The following is an 18497-nucleotide window of genomic DNA, read 5'->3' as shown; positions in this document are numbered from 1 at the left end:
ATTGCATGTCCCCTATACCAGCTGTACAAGTACTCTTTCTAAAACATTGCCAGGTGTGTAAGGGACAAGATGAACGATGCAGCAGCAAATCAAGGTCAAAAGCACAATATATAGAATAATTCACCAAATGCTCATGTCTAATACCACACACTACTGTGTAATTCATTGCAGTCATGGCACCGGTAGATTGGCAGGAAAATTGACAGCTAGCACTGACAAAGTGTCACTAGTATATCATGTACTTCTTACTTAAAATTATTTATGCATTTTACTTAGAGCACCATTCCTGTTACATGTCAATAAAAGATTCCTAAATACATTTTTAAAAGTTATTGTAAAGTACTTACTAAAAATTATTCTTATAATTTTCTAAAAGAATTCAGTGATATCTGACTGTATGTTACCTGTGTACAAGAACATTGTACTCAATAATAGCATTTGCACAGTACAAAGCAAAATATATTAATTAGCAAGCGAGGTGGCGCAGTGGTTAGCACACTGGACTCGCATTCAGGAGGATGGCGGTTCAGTCCCATGTTTGGCCATCCTGATTTAGGTTTTCCGTGATTTCCCTAAATCGCTCCAGGTAAATACCGCGATGGTTTCTTCCCCATCCTTCCCTAATCCAATGAGACCTATGACCTCGCTGTCTGGTCTTGTCCCCTGAAAACAACCCAACCCCCAACATTAATGGTCTAAGATCATTGTACTCGATAATACTGTGAAAGCTGAAATCTAGATTGCACACAGGAAATATACAGAAAAGCACAGTCAAATGGCAGTGTATTCCTGTTGCCTCACAAGGCAGATGGCGGGGTAGGGTCGGGAGTACGCCGTCCTCCACAGCTAAGTCCAACGTCGTGTGCCTCCCTTCCCATTGTCCTTCGCAGCCTCACTACACAACAACAGTGTGGCATTTCGAGGGGGGGGGGGGGAATATGCTGGTGTAAGCTGTCGCCAGCACAGCAAGTGGCAGAGACGTTGCGAGAAAATCGATAGCAGGGGCAAACAATGCACCTATCAGGAGTGAGGACAAAATACAGAGTCGCAGGCAACATGCCACAAACATCCTCTCGACTGTCAGTCCGCCACTGACTGGAAGCCTCAGTCTAGTTACACCCAGTCAGTCACTAGTGACCAGAACAGTATACCGTATATACCCGAATAATCCGCGAATGTTTTTTCCCGAATTTTAGGACGAAAAACTGTGGTGATTCGAAATATTGTTGGTACTGCTCTGTCTCCAACAATACATCCCATTATACTATTGCATTGTTGCGGCCTCTGTCTGTGACGCATCAGTAGCACGTTAGGAGTGAAGTATTAACGTCTTCAGACTTGTTAATTATGGCTACAGGTTCTCGTTATCGCTTGTACACTGCTAAGGAAAAAGTGAAAATTATTGAAGAATCCGAGAATATTGGAAGAGTGAAACGTGCCAACTTAAAGCATTGTCTTTAGCCAAAGAACTAGGCATTACCAGTTTCAAAGCTAGCTGGGGCTGACTATCAAGATTTTTCAACTGAAATGGTTTAGGATTCCGGATGACAACTACTATCGGTCAGCGGCTTCCAGGCAATTACGAGGAAAAAATAGTGAATTTTCATCGTTATGTGATAAATCTGTGCCGTAAACAGTCCTACATACTATCGCAAATTGGTAATGCAGATCAAACGCCAGTCTATTTTGAGATGCCGCTCGACAACACAGTGAACAGCAAAGGAGAATCCAGTATCATGATACGGACTGGTGGCAGTGAGAAACAAAGATGTACAGTGATGTTGTGTGTAACTGGCAATGGACAAAAGCTACCACCTTACGTGATATTTAAAAGGAAAACTATTCCAAAAATATCATCACAAGGCATACCGGTATTAGTGAGAGCAAATCCGAAAGGGTGGATGGACAATGAACTTATAATTGACTGGGTGACACATGTTTGGAACGTCGTCCTGGTGCATTACTGAATTTACGCAACATGTTGGCCCTGGACAGCTTCCGCGGACATACAGCTAAGGAAGTGAAAGGCAAATTACAAAAAGAAAGAACTGACTTTGTCATTATCCCTGGAGGCCTAACATCCATCCTACAACCATTAGATGTGTGTATAAATCAGCCATTCAAAGCTGCACTTAAACAGCGATATATGCAATGGATGGCTGATGAAAACTATAAGTTCACACCTAGTGGAAAAATCAAACGGCCGGATTTGTCTCAGATTTGTGAATGGGTGAAAAGTGCATGGGACTCTATTCCGCAACCACTGGTGGAGAAATACTTCAAAAAAAGGGAATCACAAATTCACTGGATGGAACAGAGGATGACGCTCTATGGGAAGATGGTGAAGACAACAACGATTCTCCCGCTAGTGATGACGACGAAAGTGATGAATAGAGTGATAAGAGAGGAAACGTACCAGTACTGACTAAAATATTTTATTGCGCATACCGTATTAACAAATTCTTAAACAAGATAATTCACATTTCTTGTTTTGCTATTGTAGGTACGCATAGAGTCCCAGCTGGCAGTGATAATGTTCCCCAGCCGCCCGCCCGTCTGATGGGCCAGCCGGCCAGCTGCATGCCGCTGGCCGCCCACCTGCCGGCTGGCCAGCTGCACGCCGCTGAATCGATTGTGTTTTAACGACGTATCAACCTGTACAGCAACGATGCTTCAAACCAGTAGTTATTATACATACTTTTGAACACATCATAACATTGGAACAATTTTTTTTGTCATCAAAACAAATTTAATTCCCCCCCCCCCCCCCCCCCTCTTGCTCAAAATTGGGGTGCGCGGATTATTCGAGGGCGTGGATTATTTGAGTATATACGGTACTTTTACTTCACCAGCAGTGAGGCTAACGTGGACTACTACAGATGAGCTTGTACCAGCACACTTTGACTATCTTAAGGTAAGTAACTCTTTGTTCTGGTTAATAAAGAACCCTGTTAATATAAGAATGCAGTTGGGTTATAGAAAGAGTATACTGGCCATCAACAACATTCTCTCCTTGCTTCTTATGGCGCAAGCCTACAGTGACAACGAGATGACACAAAACTTTTGCTAGAGAAACAGCAAGAGCTCAAAAGCTAGTGTAAATAATGTATTCTGTTGAATGTTTCTAAGTGCCACACATAAGTCAGTTATAGCCTTTCCTTTATTTTATGTATTATTCCATCCTGGAATTTCCATTGTTGTTTAAAAAGTAAATAGTTTTACGAACTTAGAAATTATTTTACTACAATCACTACAGTCCCAGACTGTTCTATCATTTTATTTACATGTAACCTATTTTTTACAAAGTAAAATTTCTACCTTTGTTCATGAGATCATTTATGTCCGACCGTCCTTCAGCAGTTATAAGGGCTGATGGAGGTGGTACAATGTTCATTCCTTTTGCTGGTGTGTTTCCACCTGCAAGTGAAGTTCCATATGAATGCTAATTACAATAAAACTGAAATTCACTTGAAAAGATTGACAAACATGGAAACAGAAATGCTGAATAGTACTTACATTCAAGAGTTGAAATTCCAAGTACTAATAGTACACACACATAGAAGTAGAAAGGAAAAAGTCTATCCTAGCATTCCAAATAGCCCCATCCTCAGGGTGGAGAGGAGAGTTTGGAAGGTTAGAAATGACTGGCACATTACTTACACCCTAGGTAATTTAGAACTGTTCATTAACTCTGTTTTTGCATAAGTTTATTTACAAATTAAACAAAGTAGGCCTATAGTTCAATTTCTGCATTCCTCAAACCAAATTCAAATAGCAAAATAAGATATATATAAAGATGATGAGACTTACCAAACAAAAGCGCTGGCAGGTCGATAGACACACAAACAAACACAAATATACACACAAAATTCAAGCTTTCGCAACAAACTGTTGCCTCATCAGGAAAGAGGGAAGGAGAGGGAAAGACGAAAGGATGTGGGTTTTAAGGGAGAGGGTAAGGAGTCATTCCAATCCCGGGAGCGGAAAGACTTACCTTAGGGGGAAAAAAGGACAGGTATACACTCGCACACACACACATATCCATCCACACATATTTAAAGACACACAAATGTGTGGATGGATATGTGTGTGTGTGCGAGTGTATACCTGTCCTATTTTCCCCCTAAGGTAAGTCTTTCCGCTCCCGGGATTGGAATGACTCCTTACCCTCTCCCTTAAAACCCACATCCTTTCGTCTTTCCCTCTCCTTCCCTCTTTCCTGATGAGGCAACAGTTTGTTGCGAAAGCTTGAATTTTGTGTGTATATTTGTGTTTGTTTGTGTGTCTATCGACCTGCCAGCGCTTTTGTTTGGTAAGTCTCATCATCTTTCTTTTTAGATATATTTTTTCCACGTGGAATGTTTCCCTCTGTTATATATATATATGAGTATTCAGATTTGAAGTGAAACCATTCCATCAAAGGAAATTTTGAGAGAAAGGTAAGAGGTGTTGCACATAAGTAAATAAAGAAGAGCTTTTAAAAAAGAGCAGTAGAAATACTTGACAAGCAACTAGGAGAGTATCAGGCTGGATTTAGGAAGGGAGGGTCATGTGCAGAACAAATATTAAACTTAATGAACATAATAGAAATGAGGAATATCAGGAACTTAAAATATGTAATTACGTTTGTGGATTTTGAAAAAGCCCACGATTCAATTGACAGAAATACACTGCTTGATATCTTAAAAGAATTGGGACTCGATACTAAAACAACTGAAATAATTAAAGCAACTTTGACACATACAGAATTGAAAGTAAAATTTAAGGGAAAGCTCTCAAAATCATTTGACATAAAGTCAGGTGTCTGACAGGGAGATGGTTTGTCATCCCCACTTTTCAATTGTGTGTTAGAGAAGGTAGTTCGAGAATTGAGGAAGGCTAAAGGGATTCAACTAGGAAGAAATCTAAACAAGATCACCGTCGACTGTTTAGCCTTTGCAGGTGACATGGCACTGGTTACAGATTTGCTAGATAATGCCCAAGAACAAATAAGAGAACTGCAAAAACAAGTGCCCAAAGTAGGACTACAAATATCCTTTGGGGGGGGGGGGGGGGGCAAAAAAAAAATGTTCATGACAAACATCAGTGATTCTCCTCAAAATATTTCAGCTGACAACAATACAATCACAAAACATATTCCTATAAATACCTAGGAGAGTGGATTACATACAATGCAAAAGAAAAGACAGCTATATAAACTAGAGTGCACAAAATTGAAAGAGTGTTTCATATGACCAAAAATGTTTATAACAAAAAATCCTTGTCCTGGAACACGAAATTAAGACACTATAAAACAGTGGCCAGACCTGAAGCTCTGTATGCGGCAGAAACACTTAAACTAACAAGAAATGGACATCTTGAGAGACTAGAGAAGGTCAAAAGAAGAATTTTAAGGAAAATACTGGGAGCTTAAGAAATGATAATGCTGAATACAGGATAAGACCAAACAGAGAGCTACCGTATACCTGTAAACTGAAAAACTAACTGATGTAATGAGGAAGAGAAGACTACAGTTTTTTGGACATATATTCAGAAATGGGTAACAACAGACTAACCAAGCAGATACTCACATCACTCAATAGCTACAAATCCAAGCCAGCACGGTTCACAGAGAATGAATACGACATGGAAAACGCTGGAATTAAAATAGACACAATAGAAAACAGAACACATTTCAGAAAGGCAGTTCAAAATGCACAATTTCAGGACAGAAAGAAAACAACTAGACAAAAGCGGACTCAAGAAGAAAGGGGACACCACTCTAAAAGGATGAAGGAAATTCAGAAACTAAGTAAATCTAATACAATGAAGAGCAGCCAAAGTTGATTCATCGTACCTACCAAATGAGTTATTCGAAAGAAGAAGAAAGAAAGAAAGAAAGAACTATTTTTGAAGAAAATCAGGATTGCAGAACAATCACTGGAAGCAGTTAATACACAGTATATAAGGGAGGGGGCAGTTGATTGAGCTTGAGAATAAGAAAACTGAACCTGTAAAAGTAGTTCTAGAGTGTTGGCTGACAAAAGCTGGAAATCTTAACACATTGGAAATGTCACTCAGATGATAGGGAAATGGATCACAAGATATATCATGAATGCTGGAGCAGATCTAAAAGATTCACATGAATGGTATAGGAAACAGCCCAAATCAAACAATGGAAAACCCAGGATGGAATATAACAATATTACGGAAAGGATAGTTACTTCTCAGCATATAGCAGAGATGGTTAGTCGCAGATAGGCACAGCAAAAAGACTGTTAGAAAGACAGCTTTTGGTCAATAAGGCCTTTATGGAAATAGACAAAAGACACACACACACAGTAGAACACTCACTAACAAAGGGTGAGGTCAGGAGGGTTACAAGAACATAGGGAGAGTTGCAGGGAGACTTCCCACCTGCACAATTCAGAAAAGCTGGTGTTGGTGGGAAGGATCCAGATGGCAGAGGCTATCAAGCAGTCACTGAAATGAAGAATGTAATATTGGGTGGCATGGTCAGCAACGGGGTGGTCCAGCTGTTTCTTGGCCACAGTTTGTCAGGGGCCATTCATGCAGACAGATAGCTTGTTGTTTGTCATGCCCACATAGAATGTAGCACAGTGGTTGCAGCTTAGCTTGTAGATCACATGCCCAGTTTCACAGGCAGCCCTGGCTTTGATGGTATAGGTGATGCTGGTGACTGGACTGAAGAAGGTGGTGGTGGTGGTGGGAGGACGTAATGGACAGGTCTTGCATCTAGGTCTATTACAGGTCATGAGCCTTGAAACAAGGGGTTTGCAGCGGAGGTTGTAGGGATGGATGAGGATATTGTGAAAGTTTGGTGGGTGTCAGAATACCACTGTGTGAGGGGTGGGAAGGATAGTGGGTAGGACATTCCTCCCACTGCCCACCAAACTTACACAATATCCTCATCCATTCTTGCACAACCACTGCTCCCAACCCCTTGCCTCTTGGCTCGTATCCCTTTAATACACCTAGATGCAAGACCCATCCCATACATCCTTCCACCACCACCTATTCCATTTTGGTTAAAAGCATCACCTATCTTGTTAAGGACAAGTCTACCTGTGAAACCAGTCATGTGATGTACAAGCTAATCTACAACCACTTTACTGCATTCTACATGGGCTTGATAACCAACAAGGTGTGAACTCTTCCTGCAATATATTCTACCTTTCCATAATCCTCCTGACCTCAACCCTCGTTAGTCATTGCCTACCCATCTAGCTCCTTCCCTGTTCCCATTCCAGCACTACACAGCCCTCTGTTCCATCAATGCACCCACAGTCTTTCTACTTCTCTTTTCTTCCACTACCTCCCCTCCCCCCTTCTCTCCACCTAACGTCCCGACTGCACCTAACTGCCCTACCCTCTCTCCACCTCATCCCTGTATGCTTCCACAAGCAGCACTTTACCATCCCCCACCCCCTCCCTGCTATCCCTCCCCCACCCCACCCCACCCCACCCCACCCTCCTCCTCACCCTCACAAGCGGAAAGCTCACTTTCTGACAGTCTTTTTCTTGTGCCTATCTGTGACTGAGCATCTCCACTATAGGGTGCGTAGCAACTATGCTTTTCATAAAAATGTAATAGCCAAAGAGGCCGAGAAATGTACAGCCCTAAGAAGAAAGAATACATCAAGATGATAAGGCAGCTCATATAAACTGCAGTACAAATTGTAACGGGACATCCTCCTCTAGCATCACTTTACCTCGACAGTAGTTGACGATATCAATATTATTATTATTATTATTTTTTTTTTTTTTCGAATTTTGAACAGGTCAATATCATCTCAGTTGCTTTTTTGAAAACGTTCATATAATTTTATACATAGTGTTATATTTCAACCAAAAATTTATGAAAAGGAATTACTTTATAAAATATTTTAGTTTCAATGTTATAATCGATAAATACTAGTTCTGAATGTACAGTTTTTTTTTAACATTTGAAATTATGAATTATTTGCACACTTAACATTTTTCATAACACGAGTGGACGCGCGGTGCACTTTGTACACATTAAAAGAATAGGTTTTCTTATGTTACCAAGGTAAGTCAAGTATGATCAAAATCACAGTTTAATCTTAGTTTGTTAAAACAAGGAGAAAATAAACTTCCATAATATGAGCTAAACTACTGTTTTATTAAACAATAATGAAATAAATTTTCACTATAACTCTATGTTGCCAAGGACAGGTGTTAAAGAGACAGTACTGACGCATTCAAAGCATTAAGCAGTGAAGTTGCATCAGATCTCTGTCATCTGCTTATTCAGTCACTAATTATCTCATAGACAACTGCCTCAATGTGGGATTATGTTGCTAGTTCATAACTAGGGTCATTTTTTTTTGAACTGATGGTAAATTTTTTCTCGCCAAGCACGCTTTGTGTTTTATATTACTGCTACTCACTTGGTCATATGACAACACAATTTATCACTGTGTTACCTGAAGAAATACTGAAGGAACAAGTATAGGCTGGCATTTGTGAAACAAAAATGGAACCACACAAAATCATTTTATTTCTGGTTGGCATACTTTGTACACAGGCACACTCGCTCGTGTGTTAAAATTTCTATTATTAATTATGCAATCCTGTATTCTTTACTATGTTTATTTCTGTATTCATTTATGAAATAATAATTGAAATTGATAATGTGCCAAAAACTTGTAGGAATTCATTTGTTAAGAAAAATTGTAAACCCTTGGGAATACTGTTACTTCCACAGAATGAGGGAGTTGTAAGCTTGCCTCTGATGTTATTGGATGTATTTTTGTGTAGTAGGTGTGAACAATGTAATTTCGGATTTGTTAATGTAAAAAATTGAAATACTGTGTGATATATTGAAATGGGAGAAAATCAGTGGAAAATACATTCACATAAAAAACTTCTGCAACAACAATCTTCCAATTTATGTAATACAAACCTCCATGAGGACCTGATGTTAGATTTTCAGCTTTAAGAATCAGATCCTTAACCAAGAAGAACTGGAGACGTTTCAACATGACAAGCTAAGTAAACTTGTAAGTTTATTGTAATGTCCACTCCTCTCAAATCTTCATAAAATATTTTGCTTATTAATTACTTGGGCTGGGCATTGTTTAATGTGGACAATAGATGGAAGAAGGGAGGAGGGGGGAGATTACAAGATACATCAGAAAATGCTAGAAGCAATGACATCAACTCCAATGAACAGAAGATAAACAGAGACAGCATTGCAGAATAACAAGTCCATTGAGTAACCTAAGACCAAAAATCCAAGACATAGCAAATTCAGAACCAATCCATACAATAACACAGAGCAATCACAACTGACTGTGGAGCTATTTTGCTTCTGGCTTTAAAGGGCACAATCAGTGACTACACACACTTGGAAGCCTGCCCCTCACCACAGAAAGAGGTCCTCTTCACGAAGCTTTGTGGAAGTGATTGTCTTTCTTAAGATAGATCTTGCTGATGTATATTCGCTGATCTCACTAGATGAGGAATCATAATGTATTATGGTCATCAGCTGTCGCTTTGGCTTAAATACAAGCACTTGCCCCATTGATCTCTTCCACGCCGGTAATGTTCCAGACATATCTGGAACAGTTAACCATGTCCATCTCTGCTTGTACTATCTCAGTGACTTAATTGTCAAGGCACTGTGTGTCACAACCATGTGGGCAATCTTTGTAACCACTTTACTACATTACATGATGCAGGCCTCAAGTGTCGCATGCACAGACGGCAGTTTTTCCAGGAGCAAGTGGACACTTGGTCAACAAAGAAGGGGGCCAGCCCACTGACCACAACTTCCTGCCATTGACATTCTACCCTATCCCAAAAACTCCCAGGAGCAGCAAGTTTTGTTGGGAAAGGTGAATTATTTTTCTATGTTTGTTCCACATACAGCCCACATTATGCATCTGCTCAACTAGTTGTGAAGGAAGGACATTTAGCACAGGTGGACAGCTGCTTGTGAGCTTGCTTTCACAACTTGTTTTACATTGTTAGATATAAAAGAGCCATAGTAGATTTTTGTTTCTTACAAGTGCTCTATAGATGTTGAGAAATATTCTAGGGTGCCCTACGACACACAACATAATGCTCTAATTATTTTTACAGCTTTCTCACAGTGCTGTTGTTTCTGACTAGAATGTTAAGAATATTTTAATACGCAGTTGTGACAATTTGTACCACTTCTATGAAAAATGAAAGAGGAAGTTCTGTGTGTTAACATTATAAGAAACACATTTGTAAATTTTGTGATATAAAACCAATACTGATAATAAATCTTATGTCACACACTTTCTTTACAGCTTCCTAGTAGAAGTGAACTAAGTTCAGTACATAGTTAAATTTCATCCTCTGAAACACTAACTGTAATGAGTCAGAGGATATAATATTGCATAACAGTCGATTTAAGCGCTTACTGACTTAGTACACACAAAAGCATCATGGAGATACTCAGCGACTCTAGTGGCAGATGCTGCAAGAGAGGCTTCTGCATCAAGGCCTACTTTACTTTTAAAATTCTGAGAGCATACGTTCTTAGAAGAGGCAAACAATTTATTGCTTTCTCCTACGTACATCTTGTGAAACAACCATGAAGGCAAAATCAGAGATTAAAACCCACTTGAAGGCTCCCCAGCAGTCGCTCTTCCAACTGACCATTTGTGACTGGAAGAAGGAAAATGATAAATACTCTCTGCCAAACACCCTAAGTTGGCTTGCAGAGTATAGAGGCAGATGTAGGTAGGTTCTATTGAGAAAAAGCCAGATGTGCTGCACTGCTGTTGAAACTGCTCGTCATATTGTATAAAGTTTTAGTCTTCAGTTTCTTGTTTTAAGGTTTATTTGTGTTAATATTTGCTGTAAAAGTAACTTATTAGTGAATTTTCATTCATCTCAGTCTTTGCTTCTGTGTTATTGACTCAAGTGATCTGTTATTCATGGGTGTGCTTACATCGTTCATCCAAGTGTCACACCTCAGTAGTGTGTTTAAATTTCATGGCATGCGGTTGCATCTGTAGCGGTTATAAAGCTAAGTACTGTCAAAGTTGTTTGTGCACTGTATTAGAAAATTAAACTTAGTAGTTTTCAATTGTTCATCCAGATATTAGCAGTGTTTTTACATTTTGCAGTGTGCAGTTGCAGCTGTAGTGGTTCTTAAAATCTGACTAAGTTGTTTGTGCACTGTTATACAGTTATTAAATTTAATAGTTTTCAACAGTGTCTATTGCTCTTTGTGGTGAAATAAAAGTTTAATAAACTTTTGGAAATACTCACTGTGTTTTTTAGAGTTTTCTAGGCGTCAAAGTCATTTAGTAAATTTCGTGCAATAGATTTCAGCTGACATTTCTTAATTGTTTCTAATGAAATATTTCAGTAAAATATTCATTTGCTGTTTTAAGTTAGTTGAGTGTTCCAGTGGCCACTTGAATTTTTGGTTTTAGCTAATAAATTTTGTGAAGTTTTGTTGGTTTGGTATGAGTAGTTGTTTATTAGTATTGATAAAAGTTGTTGCTGTCTTATTAGACAGAGAATTTCAAGATCACTATTGTTAGTTGTGTAAATAGTTCTACTGGTGTAATTTAACTTAAGTAATGTAGATGTTTAGTTTTTTTTTCAGTAACTGTAAAATTTTATCACAAGTGAGAAGTGTGGGCTTTGTCGTAGGTTTGTGAGTAGTGGGTTATGGTTTGGGATTTGTTCAAAGTATTTTCATTGGCGGAAATGCAGTGGGGAAGCCAGTTGGCATTCTAGTGAGATTCTCTCCTGGGAATGCAGAATCTGAAGTAGAATTAAACTGATAGAGGAGCAGGAGTGTAAGATCTGTGCCTCTTCAGGTGCAGTTACAATACGCTAAGGAGGAACTAGATAGGCTGAGGAAAGTGAAGGGTGCTGGGTAATGGGAACTGGCAGTTGGCAAGAAGGCAGTTAGGAGGAGGAAGAGGATGTGGTGGTGGTGGTATTCAGACTGTTGTATTTTGCGTTTATGCAATAGGTTTAGCCAACTGTCAGAGATGAGTGGAGAGGAGCCTCTTGTAGCTGTAGGTGTAGATGTAGGTGTAGGAAACATGCAGCAGTTAGAAGGTCTAAGTCAGTTACAAAGTCTAACAGAAAGAAGAAGGCTCTGCTGCTAGGTAGTTTGCACGGTAGAGCCAGCAGTTGCAGGAAGTGTTGGAGAGTGAGTACCAGGTCACCATAGTGCAGGTGACTGACAGAATAGGGCAGTTATGTAGGGATTTTACAAAAGAGGATCAGGTAGTGACAGTGGGTGGAGTGGGGAATAGTCTTGATAGGGACTGGGAATATGATGTTGGCGATGACGTGGTAAAGATAGCTACTCAAACTGGTGGGGCTAAACTGTTTCAGCGTCATGATCAGCCTCATCTTAATGCAGCTGTTAGGCTTGTTAAAATGGGGCTGGAGAAGAAACTGATGGCAGAGGCATGGGTCACATTGCAGTGGTGTCAGTTGAGACTATCAGTTGATTGGGTTTCACTAGGCATGGTTTTAGATTGAAGTCAGCTGATATGTATAACTAAGGAATCACCTTAAGTGGATGTCAGGTTCCCGAGTAGAGAAGGAATCAGCAGATTTCATCCAAATATAAGAGGTACTACAGATAAATTTAGTGAACTGCTTACAGATGTTGACTCTGAAATTATTGGTATATCGGAGCACCACTTAAATAATTTGACAATTCAGAGGTTTCCTTTACCAGGAAACAGATTAGCAGGCTGTTTTTCAAGGAGTTCCTTGTGGGGTGGGGGAGTGGCTATGTATGTAAAAAAGAGTATTCCATTTGAGATGTGTCACGGCACAGCACTGAACAGATATTTGAATGTTATGCAGGGGCAGTTGAATTTATGGAAACTAAACTTCTAATTATTGTTGTTTATAGATCCCCCAACTCTGACTTCAGAGCATTTCTGCTCAAGCTAGAGAGGGCTCTTGGTTCACATTACAGGAACTTTCAAAAATTAGTTACATGTGGTGACTTCAATATTAATTTTTTATATGATTGTGCACGTAAAAGGATGTTGGTAGATCTCCTAAACTCATGTGATCTGATGCTGATTGTTTTTTCCAACTATGGTGCAGAGGAACAGTAGCACAGCCATAAACAATATTTTTATTCATTCTTCATTACTAGATGGGCATTCTGTTAGTAAAAGGGTGAATGGCCTTTCAGACCACGATGCACAAATTTTAACACTAAAAGGCTTTTGTACTCAAACAAATGTCACATATAATTACAAACTATGTAGGAAAGCTAATCCAACTGCAATAGAGAGATTTTTAAACTTCATTAAGGAACACAAGTGGCAGGACGTTCATAGTGCCGATAACATAGATGACAAATATAATGCTTTCCTTGAAATATTTCTCATGCTCTTTGAGGGTTGCTTTCCATTAGAACGTTCTAAATGGGGTACTAGCAGTAAAACACAGCCTGGGTCGCTGACTAGTGGGATAAGGATATCATGTAGAACAAAGCGGGAATTATGTCAAAATATTAGAAGTAGTCACAATTGAGCTACAGTAGCCCATTACAAACATTACTGTAAGGTGCTTAAAGATTTTATTAGGAAAGCAAAGAGTATGTGGTATGCAAATAGAATAGCTAATTCACAGGGTAAAATTAAAACCGTATGGTCAGTTGTGAAGGAAGTGTCTGGTCAGCAGCACAAGGTCGACGATATTAAGTCAGTTTTCAGTAAAAATATTTCTGTTACTGATAAGTCGGATATATGTACAGTATTTAACAATCATTTTCTGAGCACTGCAGGTGAATTAAATAAAAAAATTAGTTTCTACAAGGAATCAAATAACTCTCTTGGCAAATGCCATTCTGAGATTGATGTCTGAAATACTTGTCTGTGATTCTGACAAGGGGGACATTGAGTCAATAATTAAATCACTGAAGACTAAGGACTCTCATGGATATGATGGAGTGCCTAGCAGATTATTAAAGTACTGTGCTGCACATGTTAGCCCTGTATTTAGCTATATTTGTAATTTTTCCTTTAGAATGGTCCGTTTCCTGAACGATTAAAGTACTCAGTTGTGAAGCTGCTTTAAAAAAAAGGGAGAAAGGGATAATGTAGACAATTTTAGAACTATTTCTATGCCATCAGTGTTTGCTAAAGTTATTGAAAAGGCTGTGTGTGCAAGAATAACTGATCATTTTATATCACATAATTTGCTATTGAATGTACAGTTCGGTTTTAGAAGTCATTTAACAACTGAAAATACTATATTCTCTTTTCTTTGTGAGGTTTTGGATGGATTAAACAAAAGGTTTCAAATGCTAGACATATTTTTTTATTTAACTAAGGGGTTTGATTGTGTTGATCATGAAATAATGCTCCAGAAGTTGAAGAATTACAAAATATGGGGAGCAGCCTAAATCACCTCCTACTTCAACAACAGACAGAAAAGGTCATTATTCTCAGTGTTGAGAATGGCTGTGATGTGGGGTCTGAGTGGGGTACCGTCAATTTGGGGGTGCCCCAGGGATTGGTGGTGGGGCCTGGTGGGGCCACTCCTGTTTCTTATCCGTATAAATGATATGCCCTCTACTATTACATGTAATTGTAAACTATTTCTGTTTGCTGATGACACTAGCTTGGTAGTAAAGGACGTTTGACACTAGCTTGGTAGTAAAGGACGTTGTGTGCAACATTGGCTCGGTTTCAAATAGTGTAGTTCATGCCAAAAGTTCATGGGCTGTAGAAAATAAACTAACGCTAAATCCCAGTAAGATTCAGTTTTTACAGTTTCTAACACACAATTCAACAGAACCCGATGTTAATTTCAAAGAATGATTAGTGAAACTGAACAGTTCAGATTTCTAGGGGTTCAGACAGATAGTAAACTGTCGTGGTGAGCCCACGTTCAGGATCTTGTTCAAAGACTTAATGTTGCCATTTTTAGTATACGAACGGTATCTGAAGTAAGTGATCGTCCGACATGAATATTAGTCTACTTTGCTTATTTTCATTCACTTATGTCATATGGTATTATATTTTGGGGTAACTTTGCCCATTCTAAAAGGACATTTCTGGCTCAGAAATGTGCAGTTCGGGCAATAAGTTGTGTAAGTTCGCGAACCTCTTGTCGACCCCTTTTCACTAGTCTGACTATTTTGACATTGGCCTCTCAATATATGTATTCTTTACTGTCGTTTCTTGTTAACAATATCAGCTTATTCCCAAGAATTAGCAGCTTTCACTCAGTCAATACACGGCAGAAATCCAATCTGCATTTGGATTGCACTTCCTTAACTTTTGTGCTGAGAGGTGTGCAGTATACTGCTGCACAGTATACTGCTGCTTCCATTTTCAATAAGCTACCAGAAGAATTCAAAAATCTTGGCAGTAATCCAAGCACTTTCAAATCTAAACTGAAGAATTTGCTCATGGGTCACTCATTCTATTCTGTTGAGGAGTTCCTTGAAAAATCAACCTGATTCTTATTTTATATTGTTGATTGTGTTTACTTAAACTTATGGTTTGACTTTTTTTGGGTTCATAAACTTTTATTTTTTATTGGTTATTACTTTTATGTTGCAATTTCATGCACTGACATGTTCTATGACCTTGGAGATTTGCTCCTCAATTTGATCCTAAGGAACCAGACATGTAAATAAAAAATAAATAAAAATAAACACAGACTTGGTTCATAAAAAAAAAAAACGTTCTACCATGTATATTTTATGTATTAATCATTTCATTTACAAGATGATTTATCACTCCCACAGCTGTAACAAGTGTCCTGTCCAGTACCTTATAAATAACACAAATATAAAGTAATTTAATTAAATTACCAGGTGACGTAAGCTGTCCATCTTCAGAGAGCATTTCGAGACCTTCTAATGAGCCACTGTCATCATTTGCTGTTAATAATGTTATGTACTCTAGCTGGGTGGTATCTTCTGCTGTCATATATATGAAAAAATGATACTTTCAGTTATGTTCACTGACAAAATACCATAGAAACTGAACATGCAGTTAAAATTACTTAATAATAGCCATATATACTTACCTAAAACTGGTGTATGGATTTTCAGCATATGTTGCCTTAAACTAGATTTCATTGAATAACTGCGATTACACTTTTCAATGGGGCAACAAAAAGTTGCTTTTGCTTGCTGATCACCTTTTGAAGCATTATGTTTTTTAGCGTGAACATACAAACTACTCTTTGCTGAAAATTTCTGGCCACAATCTGGAAGTAGTAAATTCTGTACATGAATAAATGAACTGCATAAATCACAAAGTTTTTTTTAAAAAAATGTATATGCATCATGATGTTGTCTAATGTTGACATTAAATTGCAAAGGTCAGCTTTTACTAAAAAGCAATGTATTAAAATGCATGATAAAACATGCATTAAATTTGTAAATAAATTTACCAGTTAATCCACTAGGAACAAATTTCTGTTGTTTGTTAATGTTGAAATCCATCCTCATGCACCACCAAGGTTATAATTGCTCTGCTGTTTCAGATACTGTTGAACAATGTGATCTCACTGGCTTGTTTGACGACGGGACTGCATTAGGTTGGTGCATGGGACAAGATCTTTATTTCTGTCATACAATAACTTACAATTGGTTCATTACAAGCAGTGTTAGGCTTAATTTTATAAAACTGTGTTTTAGCCTATTCTAAACTAATAATGGAGAATCCAGAATGGAACAATGATAATATTATGAAAAGGATAGATTGCTACTCAACATATAGTGGAAACGTCGAGTCGCAAATAGGCACAACAACAGGGTCTGGTCTCGGTGGCCAGAAGATAGTGGTTATATGTGTGTGAGTTGCATTTGAATGAATGTGTGTGTGTGTGTGTGTGTGTGTGTGTGTGTGTGTGTGTGTGTGTGTGTGTGTGTGTGTGTGTGTGTGTGGCTGGCCTAATTTGGAAGAAGGATATCTGGCTAAAAGCTTAGTTGTTTGACAGTCTTTCTGTTGTGCCTATCAGCAATTCGACATATCCGCTACATGGTGAGTAACAATCAATCCTTTTCATAATACTGTCAAACTAATATTAATACACTACTGGCCATTAAAATTGCTACACCAAGAAGAAATGCAGATGATAAACGGGTATTCATTGGACAAATATATTATACTAGAACTGACATGTGATTATATTTTCACCCAATTCGGGTGCATAGATCCTGAGAATTCAGTACCCAGAACAACCACCTCTGGCTGTAGTAACGGCCTTGATACGCCTGGGTATTGAGTCAAACAGAGCTTGGATGGCGTGTACAGGTACAGCTGCCCATGCAGCTTCAACACGGTACCACAGTTCATCAAGAACTGGCGTATTGTGACGAGCCAGTTGCTCGGCCACCATTGACCAGACGTTTTCAATTGGTGAGAGATCTGGAGAATGTGCTGGCCAGGGCAGCAGTCGAACATTTTCTGTATCCAGAAAGGCCCGTACAGGACCTGCAACATGCGGTCGTGCATTGTCTTGCTGAAATGTAGCGTTTCACAGGGATCGAATGAAGGTTAGAGCCACAGGTATGGCGATGACAAATACACGCTTCCAATGTGCGTTCACCGTGATGTCGCCAAACATGGATGCAACCCTCATGATGCTGTAAACCAAACCTGGATTCATCCGAAAAAATGACATTTTGCCATTCGTGCACCCAGGTTTGTCGTTGAGTGCACCATTGCAGGCACTCCTGTCTGTGATGTAGCTTCAAGGGTAACTGCAGCCACGGTCTCCGAGCTTATAGTCCATGCTGCTGCAAACGTCATCAAACTGTTCGTGCAGATGGTTGTTGTCTTGCAAACAGGGTAATAATGGAGTGAACACTTTTCTGTGCACAAACGGCCCGAGCCAACAAATTTTGTGCCCTTGGTGCTCTACAGTTTCTACGTATTTGAAAAAGATAAACATGCCTATCAAAAAGCTGCAATATGATGTTATTTATTTAACAACTACACTTGAGAACAAAAGTAACTTTTGTGTGATGTGTCACTGCCAAGTAGCTCACCTCCCTATACTTTGACTACACCTACGCAGATGTACTACAGTATAATACAGAAGGTAACAGAATAAAATACAAAAGGATGTACAGAAGTGACACTTTTATTCAAAGACAATAATTACACTTAACTCACCATGATTCCTGATGGTTCCTTCGACATGTCAAAAGGGAACATTGGTTTGTAATAGGATGTGTGATGACTTCACACTGCATGCTCTGCAATGTGCTCCCATACTGTACACAAGGTTGGCAAGGAGTTCTTGCGGCAGGACTTTTATCCAACATATCATCACATATTCACCAAAGAAAATTTCCTGCCTTTGACTGTTCTAGACCGTAACAACAGTTTTAACAATGAATTCACCATTGAAGCTGTGCGTCTCAAAAGCCCAATTTCACAGGCATCTAAAAACAAATGACATCTAGGAACAAGTACCCCCATTTCCCCAAAACAATAAAACCTTTGAAAAGAATAAAAGGTCTCAAAAAAAAG

At 38.9% G+C, this 18497-nt stretch overlaps 1 protein-coding gene across 3 annotated transcripts in view; it reads right to left on the bottom strand.

Annotated features, from left to right (window-relative positions):
- The window catches only part of LOC126262190 (uncharacterized), a 139367-nt gene that overhangs the window by 21577 nt on the left and 99293 nt on the right, over window positions 1-18497 (bottom strand). For 2 of the 3 annotated variants that reach the window (XM_049958604.1, XM_049958601.1), the window contains exons 7-9: window positions 16039-16221; window positions 15821-15931; window positions 3319-3417 (exon numbers count right to left, since the gene is read on the bottom strand). In XM_049958604.1, coding sequence (XP_049814561.1) covers window positions 3319-3417; window positions 15821-15931; window positions 16039-16221 — 393 coding nt within the window. The remainder of the gene's footprint in view (window positions 1-3318; window positions 3418-15820; window positions 15932-16038; window positions 16222-18497) is intronic. The other variant, XM_049958603.1, reaches the window with a different exon arrangement.

The sequence above is a fragment of the Schistocerca nitens genome, chromosome 6, assembly GCF_023898315.1.
Source record: "Schistocerca nitens isolate TAMUIC-IGC-003100 chromosome 6, iqSchNite1.1, whole genome shotgun sequence".
Classification (NCBI taxonomy): domain Eukaryota; kingdom Metazoa; phylum Arthropoda; class Insecta; order Orthoptera; family Acrididae; genus Schistocerca; species Schistocerca nitens.
This window is presented reverse-complemented; position numbering and strand designations above follow the sequence as displayed.